The sequence below is a fragment of the Trichechus manatus genome, unplaced genomic scaffold (assembly GCF_000243295.1).
Source record: "Trichechus manatus latirostris isolate Lorelei unplaced genomic scaffold, TriManLat1.0 scaffold00026, whole genome shotgun sequence".
Lineage (NCBI taxonomy): Eukaryota > Metazoa > Chordata > Mammalia > Sirenia > Trichechidae > Trichechus > Trichechus manatus.
The window spans coordinates 12,293,073-12,309,619 of record NW_004443962.1 but is presented as its reverse complement, the minus strand read 5'-3'; the positions used below and the strand labels follow the sequence as shown (position 1 = coordinate 12,309,619).

The following is a 16,547-nucleotide window of genomic DNA, read 5'->3' as shown; positions in this document are numbered from 1 at the left end:
GGACAGTAACCACTGAATGCCATGAAGACAGCAGACAATATCAAAACATTTACAAAAACAAGACAGGATGGTTCCAGTAGGCGTCCAAAATAAAACAACAGATGACCTTCCAGTAGAAGAAAAGGCAGTAGACCTAACTGATAGGGAATTCAAGTCTCTAATATTCAGAATTATCCAAGAGTTGAAGCAAAAAAACACAAAAATGAGGAAAAAATAGACAAATACGTGGAAAAGGCAGACAAATTCATGGAAAATACAGACCAAAAAAATGGAAGAATTCAGAAAAATAATACAGAAATGAAAAGCCAAAATAAATTCACAACTAGAATCATAAAAAACAACAATTAGAAATCCAAAAGATAAACAAGAAGATTTCAGAAACGGACAGTGTCATAGAAGGGCTGAGGAGCAGGTTTGAAACGATGGAAGATAGGACCAGCGAAATTGAATACAAACACTTGGATACAACTCTGTTTGAGGAAAAATCAGAAAAAAGAATAAAGAAAAGTTAAGAAACCCTGAGAATTATGTGGGATACAATCAAAAGCAAAAATATGTGAGTGATTGGAGTTCCAGAACAGGGGGAGAAAACAGAAAACACAGAGAGGATCATTGAAGAATTGCTGACAGAAAACTTCCCCAATATCATGAAAGATGAAAAGCTGATCATCCAAGAAGCTCAACGAACCCCATATAGGATAGACCCCAAAAGAAAATCATCAAGGCATATCATAATCACACTCGATAAAACCAAAGACAAAGAATCCTGAGAGCAGTTCGAGAAAAACAAAAAGTCACATACAGAGGAGAAACAATAAGACTAATCTCGGATTATTCGGCAGAAACCACGGGGGCAAGAAGGCAATGGGATGGCATATATAAAACCTTGAAAGAAAAAGATTGCCAGCCAAGAATAATATATCCTGCAAAACTCTCATTCAAATATGATGATGAAATTAGGTCATTTCCACACAAACAGAAATTAAGGGACTATGTAAAAACCAAACCCAACTTACTAAATTTATTAAAGGAAGTCCTTTGATCTGAGAACAAACAATATCAGACCACAGGGTGAATATAGGACACAGGATTGTACTAGTCAGATACCAACCTAGGAAATGAACTCTTAAAGACTATGCAAAACGAAAAGAATTATAACAGTGAACCAGAGAGGTTAATCTGTAAATGACAGCAGCATCAGAACAGTAAAAGAGGGAATAAAGGTATAGGTATAGAACCTCCTAATGGAAAGGAAGTCACCTGATACCAAGTAATAATAGACTGGTTCAAATCTAGGAAGATAAGGGTAAATTTCAAGGTAACCAGAAAGAAAGTTAACAAACATACTCATCAAAATAAAGAAGAAAACCATAAACTCTCACTAAAAACAAAACCTACAAAAACAAAAGAAATTAAAAAAAAAAATCCACAAAGAAAAGGAACTCAGAACAGGACAGTAAGAGGACAAAGAAAACGTCAACACCACAAAAAAAGCACTACAAAATGCAATCCCACTCCTAGGAATATATCCTAGAGAAATGAGAGCCGTCACACAAATAGACATATGCACACCCATATTCACTGAAGCACTGTTCACAATAGCAAAAAGATGGAAACAACCTAGATGCCCAACAACAGATGAATGGATAAACAAACTATGGTACATATACACAATGGAGTACTACACAACGATAAAGAACAATGATGAATCTGTGAAGCATCTCATAACATGGATGAAACTGGAGGACATTATGCTGTGTGAAATAAGTCAATCACAAAAGGACAAATATTGTATGAGACCTCTACTGTATAACTCATGTAAAAGTTTACACACAAAAAGAAACAATCTTTATTGGTTACAAGGGATGCAAGGGGTGAGGGGGGAATACTAAGTAGATAATAGATAAGTGGTAACTTTGGTGAAGGATAAGACAGTACGCAATACTGGGGAAGCCAGCACAACTTGTACAAGGAAAGGTCATGGAAGCTCCATAGACGCATCCAAACTCCCTGAGGGACTGAATTGCTGGGTGGAGGGCTGTGGGGATCATGGTCTTGAGGAACATCTAGCTCAACTGGCATAACACAGTTTATAAAGACAATGTTCTACATTCTACCTTGGTGAGTAGCATCTGGGGTCTTAAAAGCCTGTGAGTATCCATCTAATATACTCCACTGCTCTCACCCCCTCGGGAACAAGGGAGAATGAAGAGAAGAGGATACAAGGAAAAGATTAGTCCGAAGGACTAATTGTCCACAGCTACCAAGGCCTCCACCAGACTGAGTCCAGTACAACTAGATGGTGCCCGGCTACCACCACTGACTGCTCTGACAGAGATCACAACAGAGGGTCCCAGACACAGCTGGAGAAAAATGTAGAACAAAATTCTAACTCACAAAAAAAGACCAGACTTCTTGGTCTGACAGAGACTGGAGAAACCCCAACGGTATGGCCCCTGGACACCCTTTCAGCTCAGTAATGAAGTCACTCCCGAGGTTCACCGTTCAGCCAAAGATCAGACAGCCCCATAAAACAAAATGAGACTAATGAGGCACAACAGTCCAGGGACAAGGACTAGAAGGCAGGAGGAGACAGGAAAGCTAGTAATAGTGAACCCAAGGTTGAGAAGGGACAGTGTTGACATGTCGTGGGGTTGTTAACCATTGTCATAAAACAATATGTGTACTAACTATTTAATGAGAAACTATTTGTTCTGTAAACCTTCATCTAAAGTACTACATAAAAAAAAAGTCCTTGTTATCTATCTTCCCCTGGTTTAGGAACTTCTCAGCGCATGGACCCCCGGATCCAAAAGACATACTCTTGGCTCTTCTTGCTTGGTGGTAATGAGGTCCTCCTCTCTCTGCTGGATTCTCTCTGTTACATTTCAAAAGAGATTGACTCAAGATATAACCTAATCTGGTAGACTGAGTCCTGCCGCATTAACCTAACTGCCTCTACTCCTGCCTCATTAACGTCACAGAGGTAGGATTTACACCACACAGAAAAACCACATCAGACGGAAAAATGGTGGACAATCACACAGTACTGGGAATCATGGCCTAGCCAAGTTGACACACATTTTTGGAGGGCACAATTCAATCTATAACACCTACCTACTTTGTTGTAATCCATGTCCCAACAAATCCTAGTAGGAGATTTCTTAGAGAAGTGAGTCTTCAAAACATGAGACATTAGCTGATGAAAATTTCACTTGTGAAATTGCTCCCCACTCAAATCATCCACTCTGCTAACCTGAGTGCCTACGCCTACCCCTATCAAAGTCTTGGTCATTTAGTTTCTCAATATAGCCCTCAAATACAATAGAAGCCTATCGCAAAGTAAAACTACAAGTCTTACAAAAGATGTAGAATTTCATGAAATTGATGACAGTGATGTTGGTGTACTGGATCCACATGCAAAGTCACTAATAGAGGAGGATCTCCAGAATTGAACCAGGTAACAAATGAAAAAGAGAAAATAGGTAAGAACGATGATGAGATCAACATACCAAAAAGAAATAATTTTACTTAGAAGGATTAAAAGAGGCCCTTGGGGAAATTGGAAAAAGCCCTCCAATACTTTTGCAATATGACCCTGATGTAAAAATGCAGCAAATCCTAAGTAAAGGATAATGAGCCGTATAACAAAAATTATGCCCCCTCCCATGAACACTTGATTTATCAGAATTAGCACACAGTTGCAATCATAACCTAAAATGTGTTAAATATAAGAGAAGTTCATTTGCATAATTTCTGGGTGCTTTTTTTTCAAGATAAATTTCAACCAAGTCTTCTTCTTCCGCTGTGGAATCTAGGTCTCCATCTTAAATAAATTTAGTCTCAGAGGGCCCTTTCTGGTACCAATTATCTTGGGAAAAGGAGGAACTCCTTTAAAAAAAAAAAAAAAGTTTTATTTATTTTTGGTGGCAACGTACTCAACCAAACATACATCCAATCATAATTTCTCCATGAACAGTTCATCACCGTTGCTTACATACTTTACACCGTGTCGCTATTCTATCTCTACTCCGCCGCCGAAAGTTCTCATATGTGCTTTCGATTAACTGATGCCAGTTTATCTCATATGGATAATTTTTGTATGCTAGAGGCAAACGTTCTTTTTTTAATTGGGCTAAATTGTTGTTTAGTTTAACGATGGCTTCACAGGATAGTTTCAGTTCACAGTTTAAAATATTCTTCCTGGGTTCTCGATAACAACAAAATAAAATAAATTATATAAGAAAAATTAGAAGTCACTTCCAGAAGACTCCTCTAGTCTGAAATAAAAGTTGACTTTGAAGAAACCATAGGAAAAAAAAAAAGGTTACTTCCGGGCATTAGATTTGGGGGTTCCCCCAGTCTCAATGGAGCCAGTAAGTCTGGTTTCCATACGTGTTTGAAGTTCTTGTCCATGCTCTTCCTTTTTGATTAGGATCCATCTTTTGGGTCTTTGGAGGAGCCATGGTGGTGCAATGGTTAAGGACTTGGCTGCTAACTGAAAGGTTGGCCATTCAAACTCACCAACTGCTCCGTGGGACAAAAAACCTGGTGCTCTGCTCCTATAAAGAGTCCAGAAAAAAAAAAAGAAAGAAAACAGATCTGTTGCTGTCGAGTGGACTTATAGCAACCCTATAGGACAGAGTAGAGCTGTCCCATACGGTTTCCAAGGAGCAGCTGGTGGATTCGAACTGCAGACCTTTTAGTTAGCGGCCGTAGCTCTTACCCACTGTGCCACCCCTGAAGATTACAGCCTAGGAAACCCGATGGGGCAGTTCTACTCTGTGGTATAGGGTCACCATGGGTTGGAATCGACTCGATGGCACACAACAACCACCACCTCGGGTCCTTGATCACTAATGATACACAGGCACAATCTATTTTTTCTGGTCTCATGGTAACGAAGGTAGTAGTTTATGGAGGCAATTAAACCTACAGTCCATTTCCTTCTCTGATTCCTGGGTCTGCTTCTTCCTCTGCTGTTCCAGGCAAATAGAGACCAATTGTATCTTGGGTGGTCACTTGCAAGTGTCTAAGACCCCAGGGGGTACTGAACTAGGAAGTAGAACAGAAACTCTATAAACAACTTTAGGCCAATTGACTGGATAGACCAACAAAGCCATGACCCTAAACCTTCGAACCAAGAAGACTAATCCCATGAAGTTTTTAGTAAAATTATGTAAGACACGTTATTTGCCATTTCACTTTTTTTTTTTTTTTGGTGTATAGCTTAGTGATAACAGTTACGTCAGTCAAGATGTGTAACCATTATCCTTGTTGTTGTTAGGTGTCATCAAGTCGGTTCCGATTCATAGCGACCCTACGTACAACAGAAGGAAATTGCCCAGTCCTGTACCATCCTCACAATCATTGCTATGTTTGAACCCATTGTTGCAGCCACTGTGTTAATCCATCTCATTGAGGGTCTTCCTCTTTTTTGCTAGCCCTCTACCAAGCATGATGTCCTTCTCCAGGGACTGTCCCTCCTGACAACATGTCCAAAGTATGCAAGGCAGGAAAAAAAAAAAAATACATGAGATGAAGTCTCGCCATCTTTGCTTCTAAGGAGCATTCTGGCTGTACTTGTTCCAAGACCATTACCCTTAGTCTTCCCATCACGGTAGACAAAAATTCACTACTTCCCTGAGAGTGATTTCCCTTCTCCCTCTGTAAAAATGGTGTGAGGGCGGAGTCTGACTTGTCTCTCTCTTTACAAGGAGGAAGGAGAACCAAGATCAACAGCCCAAGGCTGATTCCTATGAGGCAGATGTCGGAAAAGCCTCCTCCCTTGGCCATCTTTACCAATTCTGACACCAACTGTCCCTCCCACGACACTCTCTACTTCTCTTCTGAGTTTGATAATTCATTGCCATGGCCACACAGAACTCACAGACTGTACTCACGATTATGAGGTTTATTAGGGAAGTAACAGGTTACATTTCAGGCTCAGGACTGAGGATACAGTTCTTCCATCAGGACAGCCTCCTTTCAGCTGTGATTGCAGGCACACCTCTCTCTGGCCCCAGGCCTTTGCCCTGCTGGGCAAGTGTTACAAAGCTCTTTTAGCTCCTGCCAAAAAAATCCCCGGAGCCCCGGTAGTGCAGTGGTTAAGGGCTTGGCTGCTAACCAAAAGGTGGGCAGTTCGAATCATTGGCTGATCCTTGGAAGCCCTATGGGGCAGTTCTACTCTGTCCTATAGGGTCGCTATGAGTCGGAATCCACTAAAGAATTTTTTTTTTTTTTTTTTTGGTTTAGTAAGTCGCCAGAGGCACCCCAGGCACTCAGCTTTCTTGCTCTGTGAGCCTGGAAGCCCACTGCGAGGTCTCTTGCCAGTCTCTCCTGCCACCACTTCTCCCTGTCTGCAGGGTTACAGCTCGCTGGCTCTCTGTCTCCTGGTTCCAGGATTTTCTCAGCGCAGGGATCCCAGGTCCAAAGGACATGCTCTCCACTCCTGGCGTTCTTCCTTGGTGGTGGTGGGATCCTCTCCTTCCTGCCTCTGGAATGGCTCATTTCAAGCCCAGCAGGATGGCAAAACTGACCAATCCCCTGGGTGGGTCACAGTTACCCTATTTACACAGTCCCACCCAATCGCTGGGGTGGGAGTTATAAAATCATGGCGAGAAAGGCCACACAAAAGCAATTCCATTGCACTGCACCCTCCCCCCTCCTGCCCCTTGTACCTATTAATAACCGTTGGGCTCTACATAATTACCTATTCTTGTCATTTCATATAAGTGAGAACATACTGTATTTGTCCTTTTGTGATTCATTTCGCTCTGCATAATCTCTTTGAAGTTCATCCATGTTGTAACATGGGGAAAAGGAAGAACTCTTGTACTCATCTCTATGTTTCCCAAACGTGCAATATTATAAGAATCTTCCAGGCAATTGGAAAAAATACAGATCTCTGGGTTTTCCTGACAGTTTGTTATCCATCTGTCAGTTTTCTGTTCCCTGAAGCCCTGCCCCACTAATAGAGCAAGCAAAAGGTTTCTGAAACTCTATCTATGCAGACTTTAAAATTTTACAACCTGCTCCTCCTTTTTCTACTGTTTTATTTTCTTAATAATTTTAAACAGCTCTGAATAAATCAGAATTTCCATTTTTGCTTCTTTAAAACTGATCATGAGTGATTTTTCTCAAATTTCTTTTTTCTATATTCTGTCAGCCTTCATTCTCATGAGCCCATTTTGCTCTATATCCATTTGGACGTTAAACTGCTTTGCAAATATTATCATGTTCTTTTTGTACTACCTGGCAGCTCCTCGAAGACAAACACCATGTCCTCCATTTCTTTTTCACTTCCCCACTGAGCCTAGAAGATTAACTGACTAGTGTTCAGTATGCTTCATGTGGTGAGTGCTTAATAGATATTTAAATTCAGTATTAAAATGTTGAATAAATTTGACAGTAGTGCTGTTCTGCATCACTTAGAGTGCCAACACTTTCTAGGTGGCTTCTCTGCCTAGCAACCATTTCCCAACATACCTACACATCCCCAGACATTTCAGGAAAGCTGAAACTCCCTTTCGATCCAGCTTTCCTGCCTAAATTAGAGAAATACTGTTTACATTTTTCTTTCCCTTGAAGAGCACCTTACTGCTACTCAAAGGTCCTGAAGTATAAGCTGAATTTACTTTTTCCCTTGGGGGTGGGGGCCTTTGGGAGGGGGATGGTAGAGACGGAGGTTTCATTTTGGAATCTCTTCCTTTTCTCCCCAAATCAGCTTTTCAGAAGCTACAATGGCCCTATGATCATTTTCATATCTCTAAGGATGTTTAAGGGCAATGGGTTAACAGTTAAGGATGTTTTCACCTGCAGAGCGCTAAAGGCTCTAAGAGTGCTAAGAGCGTTAAGAGGTTTTAGTATTTCAACTAAGCTTTATTCAATACACCTTTTTTTTTTTTCTGACCTACAACAATCGGTCAGACAATGCTTCTCTTATAACACCATTCTCCTGTTAAACGTTATTCCGCGCCTTTGATAAATAAACGTATCCTTATATTGTATGTATCTAATTAACGTACATGAAGTCTTACATTTCTCTTCCTTGGATAGGGACTTACGTTTTGCAAAGCACTTTGGCATCTATTCATTATCTTATTTAATTCTCACAACAAACTTGCTAGGTGGACAAAATAGGGATCATTATCTCCAGGATATATAAAAGGAAACTCAGAGATGGTAAGTGACTTGCGCAAGGTCACACAGCTTGGCTGGACCCACACTGAAAGCCAGGACTTCTGACTCCAGTCCCGTTTCCCAGTCTTCGCCAGTATCACACAGCTCAACTTCACATAATAAACTCTATGTCAGTAAGGATAAAGCTGCTAGGAAGAAACAGCAAGAGGCTATAGATGGGTAAGGGTGGAGAAGGAAAAGAATATTGCGCGTGCGCAGATCACTACCGGGGGCCACAACGGTGAGCAAGGTTCGGGAAAAGCGTCAGAGTGCATGCCTTCCTACACGCCATCCATGGCCTCTAGCTACCGCGCAGGCGCACTTCCTCAGGCTGAAGGTCAAACTAAACCGGGCGGTACTTAGAGCTGCGCAGGCGCAATTGCGCGCCCGGTCGCCAAGATGTCGTTTCCGAAGTATAACCCGTCGCGCCTGGCCACACTACCCGCTACCCTCGACCAAGCCGAATACGACGTACCTCCAGAGACCCGGCGGGCTCAAGCCGAGCGGCTGGCTATAAGATCCCGGCTTAAACGGGAGTATCTGCTTCAGTACAACGACCCCAATCGCCGAGGGATCATCGTGAGTAGGGGGCCCACTGGGCGGGGATCAAGGCGCCAGAGTCCGGGCGGGCTCGTGGGTGGGCAGCCTGGATGGTCCTGACCAGCCGAGGGCCTCAGGAAGGGGGTCAGCCTCTTCCAGGCCCAGACGGTAGACCAACTCACCAGCACTTTGACCTTGGGTAGGGAGCTTGCTGGTCAGGAGTGTGGCTTCTGGAGTCAGTCCTGGCTGGGTTTGAGTCCTGGCTGGATCACTCCCCTCCTGGGTGATCTTGACAAAGTTATTTAGCTCCATTAAGCCTCAGTTTCCCTGTATGAAAAACGGGGATAAGATAGTATTTCTTATGAGGTTGTTATGAGGATTAAATAAGATAAAGCACGTGATGGGCCTAGCACAGTGCCTGCTTTGTAATGAGTTCCGAAAATTGTTGTATGTATATAACTTTAAAAATTGTTTTCCACTTTCAGTTCCCAGCTCATAGCGAAAGTACCTCCTACTGATGGGAATATGGTGATTCTTTAACAAATATCATTTAAAGATCCTGCAGCTTGTTGAAGCTTTGGGTTTTGGAGTTCTGACCCCAGGGCACTACATACTGGCAAACTGTTTGATCCTAGGCAACTTACCTAATCTCTCTGAAACCTCATCTTTAGGTGGGAATGGAAGTATATTATTCATAGAATTGTTGTGAGCTTAAATGGGATAGTCTGTGTAACGGGTATGGCACATCATAGGTATTTAGTAAGCTGATAGCTATTATCATTTAACAAATGTGCTTTTAGATAATTTTATGTACCAAAAATCGACCCTGTAGGACAAGGAGAACTGCCCCATAGGGTTTCCAAGGAGCGGCTGATGGATTCGAACTGCCGACCTTTTGGTTAGCAGCCGTAGCTCTTAACCACTGTGCCACCAGGGCTCCAATTTTATGTACAGAGCTGTTTAAATAGTTGTCAAATATGTTGTTTAAAAAAAAGACTTCCCAACAGATGCATAGGATTTTTTGGAGGTTTTGAGGTTAGAAGGAAGATTACAGTGTGCCAGGCACTATGCTAAACCCTTCCCGAGTATTATTTTATTCAAGTGTCACAGCTATTCAGAGAGTTAAGCTCTATTACCATTCCCGTTTTACAGATGAGAAGACTGTATGGAAAGGACAGGTAGCTCATGCAGAGATACCTGGTTAGCGAGTGAAAGAGCAAAGTTTGAATCCTCTTCTATGGAAACTCTGGTGGCGTAGTGGTTAAGTGCTGCGGCTGCAAACCAAAAGGTCAGCAGTTCGAATCCACAGATGCTCCTTGGAAACTCTATGGGGCAGTTCTCCTCTGTCCTCTGGGGTCGTTATGAGTCAGAATCGGCTCAAACGCAATGGGTTTGTTTTTTTTTTCCTGTGTACCCCCAAAGCTTTTACTTTAACCAGTTGTCTCTACTGTCCTCAGCCAGAACCTTGTTTACTTGAAAAGAAGCTGTAAGAGAGATGTGAACTATATACATACTCATATGATTGGGTTTGATAATAGTGGAAAAGAATAAGGGCTTGGAGTCAGACAGCCCTGAGGTTCAAACGTCAGATCTTTTATTTTCCAGCTCTGTGACCAAGGGCAATTTCTCATATGTAAAATAGAGGTAGTAATACCTGCTTCATTTTTTGTTCTGATAATGAAGTTAGAGCATGGCACTTCATCATTTATTCACCAGTAAATGTGAATTCCATTGCCCGATGTTGAAGAATAATTGATTCAATCAGTCAATAAATAATTGCTCAGGACCTCTTACGAGCCAGGTCCTATTTTAGATGCTGAGGTGATGATGGAGAACCAAACAGGCAAAAATCCCTGTCCTCATAGAGTTTTCTTTCCAGTGGGGGAGACAAGTAATGAACAAGTTGGAAAACTAAATTATTTAGCGTATTAGATAGTGTTAAGTGACAAGAAGAAAAATAGAGCAGGGAAGAGGATTAGGAGGTGTGTGTGTGGGGGGGGGGGAGTGGCAACAGCTGCAGTTTTAGATAGGGTGACTAGGGAAGGCTTCTCTTGGAGGTGATATTTGAGTAAAGACCTGAAAGACTCGAGGTGAGGGAGCTAGCCACACAGCGGGAGAGTAAGCTGAGGGTCCTTATTCAGGAATGTTCCTGGTTAATTAAAAAATACTGACGAGGCCATTGTGGCTAAAGCAGAGGGAAGTAAGGGCAGAAGAGAGGCGATCAGAGAGATACCTGGGGCTAGACCTCACTGTGCCGTGTAGGTCATTGTAAGGACTTACTACTGAGTAGGGGATCATGGCTGATAACCATTGCCATTGAGTCGATTTTGACTCATAGCAACCTCGTGTGTCAGAGAAGAACTGTGTGCATAGGGTTTTCTTTCTTTTTTTATTGTTGTGCTTTAAGTGAAAGTTTACAATTTAAGTTAGACTCTCATACAAAAATTTATATATACATTGTTATGAGACCTTAATCGCTCTCCTTATACTGTGACAGCACACTCCTCCTTTCCATCCCGGATTTCCCATGTCCATTGAACCAGCCCCTGACCCTCTCTGCCTTCTCATCTCGCCTCTGGACAGGAGCTGCCCATTTGGTCTCATGTATCTACTTGAGCTAAGAAGCACACTCTTCATGAATATCATTTTATGTCCCATAGTCCAGTTTAATCTGAACAGTTGGCCTCGGGAATGGTTTTAGTTTTGGGCTAACAGAGAGTCTGGGGGCCATGTCTTCTGGGGTCCCTCCAGTCTCCATCAAACCATTAAGTCTGGTCTTTTTACTAGAATTTGGGTTCTGCACCTCACTTTTCTCCTGCTCCTTCAGGGACTCTCTGTTGTGTTCCCTGTCAGAGCAGTCATTGGTGGTAGCTGGGCACCATCTAGTTCTTCTGGTCTCAGGCTGATGAAGTCTCTGGTTTATGTGGCCCTTTCTGTCTCTTGGGCTGATACTTTCCTTGTGTCTTCGGTGTTCTTCATTCTCCTTTGCTCCCAGTGGGTTGGGACCAATTGATGCGTCTTAGATGGTTGCTCACTAGCTTTTAAGACCCCAGACGCCACTCACCAAAATGAGATGCAGAACATTTTCTTAATAAACTTTGTTAGTGCATAGGGTTTTCAGTGGCTGGTTTTTCAGAAGTAGTTCTCCAGGCCTTTCTTTTGAGGCACCTCTAGGTGTACTTCAACCGCCAACCTTAGGTTTGCAGCTGAGCACATAAACCATTTGCACCACTCAGGGAGTCCTGTCTTCTGGATTTAAACAAGATCTCTCCCTGCTTAGTTGAGAATAGACAGTGGGGAAACAAGGAAGGAACAGGGAGACTAGTTAGGAACTTGTACAGTAATCCAGCTAAGAGATGATGGTCACCGCCAGGGGGTAATAGTGGGGGTGGCGAGAAGTAGATTCTGCGTATATATTGAAAGAGAGCCCACAGATTTGCTGGCAGATTGGATATGGCCTTTGGGGGGGGGGGCGGGGTCAGGGATGACCCTAAGGTTTTTGCCCTAAGGAATTATGAAAGTGAAGTAGCCTTTTACTGCGATGGGGAAAGAATGTGAGAGGAGCAGGTATGGGGGGGGAGTAGAATATTAGGAACTTAGTTTGGATGTTTGTTATATTTGACATAATTGTTAGACGAAGTGTAAATGTTAAGCAGGTTATTGGATATTAAGTCTGGAGTTGAGGGGAGAGATCTAGGTCTGGAGATATAATTTTGGGAGTCATCAGCCTATAGATGGAGACTTACTGAAAGCCATCTGACTGAACAAGATCATCAAGGGAGTGAGTGTAGGTAGGAAAAACCAGCCACCGAGATCCTTGGGCTGAGGCTCTCCAGTTTAGGAGATTGGGGAGACAAAGAGCAAAAGAGACTGAGACTCAGGAGGAGATCAGTCAGGTTTGTGCCCTGGAAGCCACGTGAAGAAATGGTTTCAAGAAGGTCTGTTCACCACGTCAAATGCTGCCAGTAGTCCATTGGACGTGGAGTGGTGTCAAAGAAAGAAAACTGTCTCCCGTAGTGTCTCTTGAAACGTCTCAACAAAATTACCAGGCTCAATGAACCACGGTCATGAGGCTACTGGTATTTCTGTGAAATGAAATGTCTGTTTCTGGAAGACAGAACTGGCAGATACTAAAGTGTAGAGAAGTGACTGATAGATTTTTGAAAATTTTGTCAGATAGTCATTCAAATACATTTACAGCAGAAGGGATAGATGTAAAAAGAGTTGCGTTTGTCCTCTCAGGTATGGTGATCAAACATCCCCTTGAACATATCCTCTGTGTGTCTTCACTGTCTTTACTGTTTCTATTTGGCATATAGATATAATAAGCAATACCACAGAACACCCTCCTGCAAATTATTTCTGGCCTGGAAAGACCCGTGTGGGTTATCATTAGAAAAGGTTCTGGAAACAAAATCCAGAACGTGATACAGCATATGAAACCAGTTTGTCTTCTTCGGGAATACTGTGTAGTTCTGATGGTCACACTTCAAAAAAGACAATGAAGTGAAACCAGAAAAGAGTAGATAAAAATGATCAAGGAGAAGAAGTGGCCTCGGACAGTTTAAGAAGATGAGGATTCTTAAATAAAGAGAAAGTTGCAGGGTGATACAGGAGTCTTCAAAATTCAGAAGGATTTGAACAGGATGATCAGAGAATTATTCAACAAATACTAGAAATGAAAGACCTTCCCTGAAGCAACTTGAGAATATTCAGGTATACCTTAACTCTTGTAGAAAGTAAAAGGCATCTCTCTTAAGCTCTTCCACAAAAGTCCTTATGAAATTCTTTCTCGTATGGCACTTGTTAAGATCTTAGAAGTTTTTGTTTTTATTAATTTTAGGAAGATCCTGCCTTGACTCGTTGGACCTATGCGAGATCAGCAAATGTCTACCCCAATTTCAGGCCCACTCCCAAGACCTCACTCTTAGGAGCTTTGTTTGGCATTGGGCCCCTGTTCTTCTGGTTTTATGTTTTCAAAACTGACAGGGTAAGTATTAGTATTTGTGGGATAGGTCCCTCAGTGCCACCACAGCTCTTTCTCTTCGGTGATTACTGCCATTGCCTCTCCCGTCTCAGGCCCCGTACTCTTCTTTCAATTCTCGCTCCTTTTACCTTTATCCCTATTCAGCAAGGGTTAAAAAGTTTCAATTGTATGTTTGATTTTCTTGCTTTATTGTTTCAGTTCATAGGAATTTTTTTTTTTTTTTTTTAAATCATGATAGCCACTGGGTTTTTCAAATTAAATTTAATGGCTTCTGTAGAGTTCAGAATAATAAAATGATCAATTTAAATTCCTAAGACCGGAACTTAGCTCATGACAGAATTTTCCTGGTGTGTTTTAGATGTTGTAAGGAAATTGTATCAAGCAAGGGAGTACAGAAATAACTTTTCAAGAAGTTAATTTCTTTTTTCTCAGTAGGAGATGTGCAGAAATTAAATTGTTCTATTCCGACTCTCCTTAGATTGTCTTTGCAAGTTTTTGTATTTTTTGAATTTATTTGTTTATAAAAAGATAGTATTTATTGGGTCAGGTTATTATGGAAATACATAAATCATTTAGTGTGTTCCCTATTTGCATGGTGGTCACACTTTGTGAATATATGTTAAAACTTGTTAATACCCTAACAACAGAGGAGCAGAAGCTGCCTGTGCTGAGAACCAGATCCTCAGAGGCCTGGGTACGTGACTGCAGAGTTGCCCAGGCTTGCCTTCGGCTCTAGACTGCTCCACTTCCAGACCCCGGCCTGGTGTTGCCATCTAGGCCGGCGCCTGCCCGTCTGGCTCTGCCGTAAACCAGCCAATCCACTGTCCCGCTAGAGCACATGCATTTTAATTATTTATTAAATCATCTGCTTAATAGAATGGTAGCCCACACTTTCCCAGATGTTTGCATTTTGCTTTTACTCTGTTTTTAGTGGGGTAGTGTGTTTCTCATTGCTAAAATGCAGGAAAGATGTTTTTGAATAAGAGAGTTTTCTCATTGTGCCTTTGTTTCTCCAGCCTCCGGCCTCCTCCCTCAGACTCCCTGGGTTTAGAAGGTGGAGGATTGGAATTAAGTTTAGAATTTTTCATTTCTGTTTTTCAGAGTTATACTGTGGGTCGTGCCAGGATACACTGATTTTTAAAAATGTACTTTTTTTTTCTTTTTTTTTGTTTTTGTCTGTACAGGATAGGAAAGAAAAACTTATCCAGGAAGGAAAATTGGATCGAACATTTAACGTCTCATATTGAGTTTGGCAATGATGAGTGTGTATTCTTGCTTAAATAAATCTATTAATCATTAAATAGTTTCTCTTTCTTAATAGCACCTTGATTCAACAAACATTTTCTGGATGTTGTAGAATCCCTGCTTCTGAGAGCTCACAATTTAATGAAGAAGCAGATTGGTGGTCATTTATTCAATCAGTTATTCAACAAATGAGTGCTTACAGTGTGCCGGGTACCGTGCCATATGCATAGAGTACAGCAGTCACTAAGACAGACTTAGTCCCTGAGCTTAAGGAGTACATGTTCTGACAACGGTTTACTCAACAATTATTATTTACAAGCTGATTACAAGCCTGGTACTGTTTAATATCTCAGTCCTTCTCTGGCCCCAGCCCCAGTGGTAGATGCAGGAGAACAGTAACAGCAGTGTGGTATAGAACACAATACTAAGAATACAATACCAGTTGCCGTGGAGTCGATTCCTGCTAGTACTGGAGGTCAGATGTGGGCTAGGATCCTAGCTTTGGAGTTTAGCAGTTGGTAATAGCAGACCAGAGAGAGATGCTTACTACCTTACAGGGCGAGGAAGATTCAAATGAAATAATGAGGGTTGCTCGATTAATTAAAGCTACCTCCTTTGTAGTGCAGTCTTGAAGCAGTAGGTGACAGTCTGCTCCAGAGTGAAGTCACGGGCTGTAGAGGAACAGCCTGCTCTGTAAGGCTGATGGGCATTTGTATGTTGGTTTTAACTTTGAAAGCATGTTCACAACTATTCTCTCATTTGATTCCTTGTGGACGGGGTTACCCCCAGAAGCACAGCCTGAGAGAAAGGCTTGTGTGCAGGTTATGTTAGAAAGTGATCTGAAAGAATAACTGGGTGATGGGAAGAGTGAACCGGGGCAGGAGGGAAAGCCACCCAAGCGTGTGCTTTGATCTGGTCGCCTCAGAGTAATGGGCTCAATCCCACCAGGTACTTTCTAAGGAGTCCTGTAGAAGGACAAGAGAATTCTCCCTCCATCTGCTGCCTCCTCGCCCTGTTGGTCAAAAATTGTCCCATGCGATTGCCTTGCACTTCCAGGTATGGGCATGCCTCAGAATGGCTGACTGGGTTCCTACAGGCATCCCGCATGGAGTTGGAAGGAAGCTTAGGGCAGATAATAGCAAGGGATGTGCTGTGCAGCTGAGGTGAAGTGCTGTCAGATTACACCTGCATCAGCTCATGGCCACAGCAACAACTGGAGTAAAGAAGGTGGGCCAAGAGAGGGATTCCCAATTCCTCATCCACCCCTTGCACCACTTAGACCTGCTTGTGCACACATTGTCAGTCTCTTACATGACCTTCATGGTGGTGGCCAGCCACAATGTCTACACAAGACTCAGTGTAGGAGGGTTAGTGGAACAAGCTTTCGTCCACACTGGGCAACTGGTCATCATCTCCATTATGTTTTCTAGATTTCTATCGCTTCAGCAGATCTAGATTGCTTGCCCAGGGGAGTCGTCACGCCTTCACTTCCAAAGGCCAGAATTGCAGACTCTCGCGTCGTCAGGCCTTTGTTGCAGCAGTTGCCTGTTCGCAGTTATTACCAGACACGGAAGCACCAAGATGCTCCAGTGAA

General features: G+C 42.4%; 1 protein-coding gene across 2 annotated transcripts; it reads left to right on the top strand.

Annotated features, from left to right (window-relative positions):
* Window positions 1-8,554: 8,554 nt before the first annotated feature.
* Window positions 8,555-16,547, top strand: NDUFB4 (NADH:ubiquinone oxidoreductase subunit B4). 2 transcript variants are annotated; one of them, XM_023728838.1, is made up of 4 exons: window positions 8,555-8,760; window positions 13,565-13,711; window positions 14,893-14,970; window positions 16,384-16,547. In XM_023728838.1, exons 1-3 carry the CDS (start codon window positions 8,581-8,583, stop codon window positions 14,953-14,955), a joined length of 390 nt encoding a protein of 129 aa, XP_023584606.1. In that variant the 5' UTR covers window positions 8,555-8,580; the 3' UTR covers window positions 14,956-14,970; window positions 16,384-16,547. The 2 variants fall into 2 exon arrangements, with proteins under 2 accessions (XP_023584606.1, XP_004373705.1); XM_004373648.2 differs by lacking the exon at window positions 16,384-16,547 and having other exon boundaries at window positions 14,893-15,096.

Excerpts from the sequence above, each read along its gene's own strand:
- NDUFB4 (XM_023728838.1), top strand. The coding sequence starts at position 8,581 with ATGTCGTTTCCGAAGTATAACCCGTCGCGCCTGGCCACACTACCCGCT. Across the intron at positions 8,761-13,564 it reads CCAATCGCCGAGGGATCATC|GAAGATCCTGCCTTGACTCG; the intron begins GTGAGTAGGGGG and ends TATTAATTTTAG. Across the intron at positions 13,712-14,892 it reads ATGTTTTCAAAACTGACAGG|GATAGGAAAGAAAAACTTAT; the intron begins GTAAGTATTAGT and ends TTGTCTGTACAG.